The 9,157-nt window shown below is 49.5% G+C and overlaps 1 protein-coding gene across 1 annotated transcript; it reads right to left on the bottom strand.

Annotated features, from left to right (window-relative positions):
* Positions 1 to 4,537: 4,537 nt before the first annotated feature.
* Positions 4,538 to 7,584, bottom strand: LOC124657560. The gene is made up of 5 exons (XM_047196090.1): positions 7,534 to 7,584; positions 6,986 to 7,404; positions 6,172 to 6,274; positions 5,078 to 5,236; positions 4,538 to 4,949 (listed from the first exon to the last, which is right to left on the bottom strand). The coding sequence occupies exons 1-5, from the start codon at positions 7,582 to 7,584 to the stop codon at positions 4,785 to 4,787; spliced, it is 897 nt and encodes a 298-aa protein (XP_047052046.1). The 3' UTR covers positions 4,538 to 4,784.
* Positions 7,585 to 9,157: the final 1,573 nt, after the last annotated feature.

Raw genomic sequence — 9,157 nt, 5'->3', positions numbered from 1 at the left:
CCTGGGATCAGGTTCATCGGGGCGGTGCTCTGAGGGAGCTCGGACCCTGAGATCGCGGCGGAGATCGCTTGCGAGAGTGGCGCCATGGTTGGGAAAACACCGGCAGATGTCACCGGAAGGACCGCGTCGGAGACGGCTGGGATGGTCGCGTCAGAGACGGCTGAGACGGTCGCGTCGGTCATCGCCGGGAGAGTCGCTGTGGATGCGGGGATCGACATGGACGTGGTTTGGGAAGATGGCTCTGATACCATGTGATAAATATAGATGAGATTAGATGGTTTTGGCACACCTCTCACGGGGTGGCTCGTATCTCTTATATATGCACAGGGATTACATGATAAGTACAAAGGCTGGTATGATACAGCTATTATCTCGGTAGGGTTTGGTAAGATACCAACAGCCTCTACGTGATACGCACGCTAACAGCCTAACAGCTAACTATCTGTTTAACAGTTTCGACTTCCGACCCGAGAACAACTAGCATGATCGTCTCTCCGGTCGACACGCTCGAACGAACCCCATCGTCGTCGCGTGTGGAAAGCCTCGGTACGGTCAGTCCGTCACCATATCCACATGACCGACCATATCGTCCGTGCGCCGCTGGCGTCTACGTCGCTGGTCGACACACGGCGAACCTGGCAGGCAACGCAAGCAGCCACGGGCGCACCATGTCACGGTCACCGCAGAAAAGAGACATGTTGAGTACGGTTAGGCCTGGGGCCAATCAGGCAGGCAAATGTGATGTTCCTTTGGTGATCGAATCAGAGGGAGCGCCACTCTGCAGAGATGATAACATCTGTCGGCAGACATATCCACGTAGATAGGTACGGGCGGCGATCAGCTGGCCGAGCATTATCCCATCGCGAAAGCAATTTTTTCCTCAATCATTCTCAAACTCCTTTTGTGATCCTTTAACACTCTCCATATTTGTTTCAATAGCTACACAACATAGGCTGTTTCGTCTGACTATAGACAGGGTTTCGTAATACAAAAATACCAGTGAAGCACAGCCAAGATGGACACCCTACTACTGGTCGGTGCTGAGCTCTCCAACACGTGATGTTCGTGTATATACAAAATAATTGTCATATGCATCAGTGCATCACCTAGGCTAAAAAAAGGTTTTAACAGTTCATGATCGCAAAAAACGGCTCAATATTTTTACATCATGCCCTATAATCTGCAACAGTGATGAAAACATACAACACCTCGGAGTTGGTGTAAACGCAAAAAGGTCATTCCCGTGCGTCCCAACCGTCATTTTATCTCCTTCCCCGCGTGCCGGTTCTGGCAGGCAAGAAGTGCGACGGCCCGGGGCCCAACCAAAGGTCCATTATTTCTGGCACAGTGCATATAGGAAAAGGTAGAAGAAAAAAATTAGACCCATCTAGCAAGCATGTAGTCTAAATTAGGCCCATTTATAGAATTCGCCCTGGGCCCTCCAAATCCTAAAAAGTTGCCGCCTCTGCCACCGTTGCAGCCCGCCGCTTATACATGTAGCTTCGCCAAACCGGGTCGCATCCAACCCTCCTAAAAATACGTTGCGTCGCCGCGTGAGGAGCAGCACCGGGTTCATCGGTGTCTGAATGCGTCCCTCAAGCCGTTGGGCCGCCTAGATAACCCAGGCCGGAAGCGCCTATACTCGGCACATTTGAGACACCGGAACTCGTTGCACGAGCGTACGACGCAATGGTGTGGAAGCTCGGCCATCTTCAACGACCTGAGAGCCGTGAGGAGTTCCTCGCCTTGCCGTTCGAGGTCATCTCCTGCTCGGAGGGGCGCCAAATACTCCGCAAGTACGTGAGGATGAGCATCCGCCATGCCGACAAGGAGTCCATGGCACGCTTTTGTGCCGCTCAGGTGGAGCTCGTGCAGGTGGAGTTTGACCTCTATGCTGATCTAGTCGTGAAGCGCGCCACTACAACCAGTGGAGCTTCGATTTCTGTCATCAGTCCTTCACCACCAGTCGGTCCTTCGACATCTGCCAGTGCTTAGGCAGTCATTCAGGTTGATTCGGTAGGCACGGAGGTGGACTCAAACTTTTGGGAGTCGATTTTCCAGCGGGCCGAAGAGCAATGAGCGGACGATGGTTTTTGGGTCTCCGACTAGGTGTCTAGGTTGAAGAATTGTCGAGGGTCGTAGTACTATCTAGTGTCGAAGCGTATATGTAGTGTCCAAAATAGAAATATTGATGCATGGAACAATCGTAGCACTATGTACTGTTCAAATGGCAATGTTAAACTATGTGTCGATGTATAAATTTTCTACAGATTTCTTTTTGAACGGACACTTATTATGTATTAGAGGGAGTATAAATTTCTTATAGGTATGAGATCAATCCTTACACTCATTATGGATTAGAGGGAGTATAAATTTCTTATAGTTTTTTTTGGAGAAACTCTTATTTTATTATCTTTTTTAAGGACTCTTATTTTGTTTATCAATTTATGATGCATGTAAACGTGTAACAAGTTGGAGTTTCGACCAGTACGGCCCAGTTATAAGCCCATGTACCTGCACCGCCTCTACATCAATCGTATTTCCATCTCCGCACGACTCCTACGCGCACGGAAACCCTCGCCGCCGTTCACAGTCGACAAAACAGGCTTCGCACTTTGCCGGGATGGCGGGATCTGTAGGTTTACCGGCGATGCCAAGGCGCTACAGCAGGAATAAGCAGAAGAGGGGCATGAAGATGTGCCCGGTGTCTGAGCTCTCCGACGATCTCCTCGTCGAGATCATCTCGCGCCTGCCGTTCAAGTCCACCCGCTGCTGCAAGTGCGTCTGCAGGCGGTGGCGCGACCTCGTCTCCCACCCCGATAACCGCAAGAAGCTGCCCCGTTCAATCCTCGCAGGCTTCTTCTACCATAACTTCAGCACCGGACTGGCATGTCGTTGCTACCAGAGCGTGGCGGGGAGCTGGGGCCCTCGCATCGACCCCTCCCTCCCGTTTATACCCACCGCTACGGGGGTTGAAGTGTCGGACTGCTGCAACGGGTTCCTCCTATGTCGACCATCGAATCAGATGTGGAATTACGTGGTGTGCAATCCCGCCACCAAGGCATGGGTGACCGTGCATTCCGAATGGACCGATAGGGTGTCGGAGGCTCGACTCGGGTTCGACCCCGCCGTGTCTTCTCACTTCCATGTGTTTGAGTTTACTCATGCATTTTCGCGGGAAACGAAAGTGTGGCGTTACATCGAATCGGTGAGGATCTACTCTGCTGAAACTGGGGTTTGGACGCGTCCAAGCCCTTGGGACCAGCCCGGCGCGTTTGGCACCATCTCGAGTAGCACCTTTCTCGACGGGGTGCTATATGTCTCCTCCGACGATGGTTTTGTTATAGCCGCCGTCGACTTGGAGGGAAATCACAGCGTTATTCCTTATCCCACGCCACATACTAGTGGTGCTCATGTTTTTCAATCCCGTGGAAAATTGCATCTAGCAAATTATGGTCCTTCTGAACTGTCAGTGTGGGCTCTTGAAGATTCTAGTAGCGAAACTTGGATACCGAAGCACAGCACCAGCCACCTGCAGCTGTTCGGAGAGAAGTACTCGTCGTTTGCGCAATGTTTCGGTGTTATCATCCACCCAGAACAGAATATGATATTCATAGTATGCACGGAGATGCCTGGCTCCGATAAATCAGTGACAAAACTATTGTCGTACGACATGGATTCTAGGGAGCTAGATTTTGTGTGTGATATTCCATATGGTTGCACGACTCCTTACCTCCCATACATAATGGTGTAGAAGAACTCATAATGGTGTACTTTATTATTATTATAGTTGTGTTACCTCTTGAACACAAGCAAAAATGATTTGTGTAGACCTTTTTTTAAAAAATATGATAGTTTTCGTTGGGGAGTGTTGTCATGTATATATCCGGCTATTACAATTGCTATATCGTCATGATTTTGTTGGATTAATGGACTCTGTCATGGCTTGTTGACATCTAGAAGTTGAGTGCGTACGCCGGGGGACAGGGAACGAGAAGAATGTGCTGCCACTGAGTCTCCAAAATCGTCACATATCATGGGATTACTATCATTCCAGAAGAGCGTGGATTACCAGCAGCTCAGAATTGATCACATGCGACATGGACGGTATATTGACCCGAGAACCACCAAGCTGGCAGTACAGTAGTATGATCGTCTCCTACACGCTCGAACCAATAAACGGATGGACCCAGCGCCACACGGCGAAACAATGGTCGCCTCTTGGTCCTCCCCGTCGCCACCAGCCCACCATATCCATACCACCGACCATATCGTCCGTGCGCCGCAGGCGTCTACGTCGCTGGTCACCTGCCAGCCACGCCGGCACACCACGTCAGGGTCACGCGCTCATCGCAGAAAGGGCAAATGTTGAGTACGGTTAGGTCGAGGTCCAATGAGGCAAGCAAATGTGATGCTCCTTTGGTGATCGAATCAGAGGGAGCCACACTCTGCAGAGAGGATCACATTTGTCGGCAGACGTATGCACGTCCTAGATAGGCACGAGCGGCCAAACACGCCTCAATCAGCTGACCCAGCATTATCCGATCCGGAAAGCAATTTCTCTTATTCTTCACAAATCTAACTCAACTTCCTGATACTTCTACACCTTTGCAAACCCTACTTTGTTTCACTAGCTACACAAAATAGACACTTTCATCTGACTGAAAACAGAGTTCCATGATACAGAACCAATGACAAGTGCTGTGCACCCGGCTGTCTGTACAACACCGACCAAGCTGTGGCATCCTTCGATAAACATCGACATAACAAGGCACTTGAAATTCCTACATAGCAGAAGCGAACATCTCGACCTTCTGGCCTTGCCGCCCGACGAGAGGGTCCAGGATGCTGGTCCACGTGTCGTAGTCGATGGGCGATCCTGCTCCGGGCTGAAGGAAGCCATTCACGAAGAAGAAGGGCGCACCCGCAACCCCTCTCGTGCACCCATACTAGTAGATCAGAAGAAGTGCACAGTTTAGAGTCCTTTTCTTTTCAGTGCGACGAACAGTAAACATGTCTAGGAAATATGCATAAAGCTTATCACAGTGTACTTGAGGATGCAATAAACAAAGCTGACCTTGAAGGAAACCCTCGCTGCCGAGTCGGACCTCGAGTCGCTGAAGCCTGACTGGAACTCGGACACCGAGTTGCCAACTGCCTCGGCTGCCATCATCGATATCGCGCCGGTTACTGCGGTGCTCGACACTGACGATGTCGCGCTGTTGGAGAATTTTCCCTGCGTGTTTTAATTTCAAAATACGTTAGCATTGTATGAGCGAGCGGCCACTACCCTGCATGTGCAACTCCTAGTTCTCCTGAGGTGGCCTCTGTTTCGGCTCTTACTATTGTTTGTCGGGACAGCCAAGACTTATGTTGGCTGGTGATTACTGTTCGCAGTGTTCAGTTTGGTTTAAACTTTCTTTTTGTAAAGCTACTTCTTGACAAGTGTTGTAGAGTGAGCACAAGGACCTCTGTCCCAAAATATAAGACGTTTTGATACGCCATCTTTAGCCTACCAAATTGTCTTATATTTTGGAACGAATGTAGCATGTGGCTACAACTCGTTTCAGCACCTGTCATTGCTGCATGCCTGGATTAAAACAAAGGTTCCAGCAGAATCTTCGAATCAGGGATGCCATTAACAAACTGAGCAAACGCTTTGAAGGTCTTCACGTATGTTCTGCAAACTGATTGGCAAACCCTGCAGCACACGGATGTGCAATGCCACGTCGAGCATGCACTTATATACCTACTCATAACTTGACTATGATTCATCAATGAAATGAAGTGTTTGACGTTATATTTAAATGCTGGTCTTGGGTGTTGTCATAAAAGTTCAGACTGCCAGTTTGCTAGTCATAGTTCGGGGAAAACAAGTATGACATGTTATGAAATAAAATGAAACGCCAAACGCGTGGGTAACAAAAGCTAAAAAAGGAAAATCCTGCAATTTTGGTTATATAACTATCAATTTTGGTTACCCAAATGGATTCCATAACTTGCATAGGTACTCCGTATTTTTTTTTCTTCAAAAGGTCTAACTTGCATAGTTTTTTTTAGAGAAAGAGGGCAACTAACTTGCATAGTTAACTGATAAACCAACATATGAGCTGCAATGATGGAACTAAAAGAAGAAGAGAAGGTAAGGGTTAAACTAAAAATGCAACATACCTGGTTCTTGAAGAATAGCTCCAACAACGGATAGGTCGATGAAGAATTCAAGTGGTTAGCTATATGAAGCGCACGGCAGGCCATGAATGAATAGGTGTGGTACCTGCAGTTTTGCAGTATATATAGTTAACTGATGTTAGAATGAGGTGTATGGCACCTTTTGCTATAAGAATCACTTCTAGTGCCAGATTTTATGCAAATGAAAATGCAAGGTTCAAATTCAGTATAAATACCACAGGACCAACATCTGAACCAAATAACACATATCCAACTGAATAAAGGGCAGATACTGCAAAGATTCAGTCCAACTCTTAAATTCTCGAGTGTGGATGCCGAAATGCCCAAAACTATCTATTCCTATCCATCAGCTCCGACAACAATTGACCACTCCCAATCCCCAACATCTAATGAGTATACCTCTCTTTAAGATAACTACTAACTCTAGCCTTTAGGCTTTAGCCATGGACCAATCTCGAAACCCAGAGTAGACATCACCTGAGGAGCGTCCAATAAATATCCATTTCATAAAGTTAGCAAGTTTGCAATTACTCTCTGAGTGACTCAGCTACTCACACTTGCCAAAATTACACTTGTGCAAGAGTTTGGTCGATTGAATTTTCGCGGTATCAGAAATTCAGAAGACAGTTCGATGCAAACTCGTGCAGTGGAAGACTGCTCCAAAAACGCTAAATTCACTTAGCACTACGAGTCTACGACTGATACTGGTAGGATCCCGAGAACATGGGACGCAGATAACTGAAACAGAGCTGGAGGAGAGGGGGAAGAGACGGATTAAGGTGCGGCGCGATCTTACGGGAGCGGGAAGGGGTGGACGATGAGCGAGACCCGCGGGGAGTAGCGCTCGACGGCGAGCTTGAGCGGGGGCCACCCGTCGCGGCTGTCGGAGCAGAGCGGGTCGAGGAAGGCCTCGACGACCACGGCGTCCTTCCAGGTGGCCGCGGAGCCCGCGCCGCCGTAGGCGAAGCCGTCGTAGCGCGGCGGCGGCGCGGAGGCCTGCGCCTGGAGCACGAGGAGGAAGTAGGAGCAGGACGCGGCGAGCGCGCCCGCCAGGAGCAGCCGCCGGAGCAGCGGCGCGCGCGGCAGCAGCAGCGGAGCCCTCGCCATGGTCGGTACCGGCGGTCGTGAGGCGGCGTGGCCGGCTCTGCTCCCGTGCGCCGCAGTCAGTCGCGGTCCGGCGGTGGAGGTCGTGACTGACACAGCCAAGAGCCAACCCTAAAACAGAAAAAAAAAAAAGACCTACACTACACAGCCCAGACATCCACTGCGTCGTCTTCTTCTTCCATTCCCCGCCGCCGTCCACCCAAACCCTCACTCCCTGCCGCCGCCCGCCGATGGCAGCACCCAACACGGCGGCTGGCTCCTCGCGCAGCAAGCACCTGGTAGATCCTCCATTCGACCCCTCGCAGCTCCGGTTGAGTCCCTAACCTCTCTCTCTCTGTCCCCTGATGTGCGCAGATTGGCCGCTCCCTCTCTCCACGGACGGCGATGACGGGGGGCTCGATGGACAGGCTCACCGACGACATCCTCGCCGACATCATCTCGCGAGTGCCCTACAAGTCCACCTGCTGCTGCAAGTGCGTCTCCACGCGGTACCGTGACCTCATCACCCACCCCGACCACCGAGCCAAGATGCCCCAGTCCCTGGTCGGCTTCTTCTCTGAAAGCGATGACATGGCCTGCTTCCCAAGGAAGGCTCGCCATTTTATCAACGCGTTAGCGCAAGGCTGCCCTCCTCTTGTCGACCCCTCGCTATCGTTCCTGCCCAAACACGAGAATCTTCAAATCTTGGACGGCTGCAACGGTCTCCTCCTCTGCCTCCTCCTCGAGGAGGGGACTGATGCTGATGAGATCCAATATTATGTGGTGTGCAATCCCTCCACGGAGAAATGGGTGGTCGTGCCTACCACCGACTGGTCTAGCAGTGCGGAGGTTTACTTGGCGTTTGATCCGGCTGTCTCCTCCCACTTCCATGTGTGTGAGCTCGTAGATTGTGATGCTTGGCATGATGATGATACTGGAATTACTGGAGATATTGCAGCGGTGGTCATATACTCGTCCAAAACTGGAGTTTGGAGTCACAAGGCCGATGCTTGGAGCGGATCTAGTATTACTATACCCAACGGTGCTAAAAGTGTCTTCTTTAGGGGGCACCTGCATTTGTGTGCCTACGACAACCAGCTTATAGCCATTGATGTGGAGGAAAACGACTGGAAAGTCATTCCTCTTCCTGCAAGAGCTACCGTTTCTTATGACATTTATCTATCACATGGTCAGTTGCACTTTGCACATATTGGTCTTCTTTCTGAATTATCAATATGGGTTCTCGAGGACCCCAGTAGTGAAATTTGGACCTTGAAGCGCAATATCAGCCACTTGCAGCTCTTTGGAACAGAGTATTCAGCATATGCGGATCATTACGATGTTATCTCAATCCACCCTGAAGACAATTTGATTTTCATAGTCGTTGGACACACACTGATGTCATATGAAATGGATTCCATGAAGCGGCGTATTATACACCCACTTGGATTTAGTAACAGGGTTTGTTGTATTCCATATGTTCCGTTGTTCTTAGAGTCATTGGCAGATGGACACTAGATGTCGTGCTTCTCTAGTGTTTAGGACGTGAGTAACAGTCAGTTGGATAGACTTTTATGAAGTTGTGATAGTTTATGTCTAGTGGTAAGTCGCGGCAGTTTCTGTTTGTGCTTGAATGCACTAATGTACCTAGCTTATGCAGCTACGTGTTGCACTTATCTTTGTTGCACTGCATGCTTTGATGTTCTCATGTGTAAGCAGACCATGTGCTATAACCCCTAGTACTTAACCATGGATATTGTAATCGTGTTGTTGAACTATGATTAATGTCTTCAATATGTAGTTTCTGGTCTATGCTTATTTCTTTGTATGTGTATACTTTATTTGTACAGTATCTTCTGAATGAAAAGGGTGCTTGGCCTCTTTT

This window comes from Lolium rigidum, chromosome 5, assembly GCF_022539505.1.
Source record: "Lolium rigidum isolate FL_2022 chromosome 5, APGP_CSIRO_Lrig_0.1, whole genome shotgun sequence".
NCBI lineage: Eukaryota > Viridiplantae > Streptophyta > Magnoliopsida > Poales > Poaceae > Lolium > Lolium rigidum.
The sequence above is the reverse complement of the archived record's forward strand: the minus strand, read 5'-3'. Positions and strand labels throughout refer to the sequence as shown.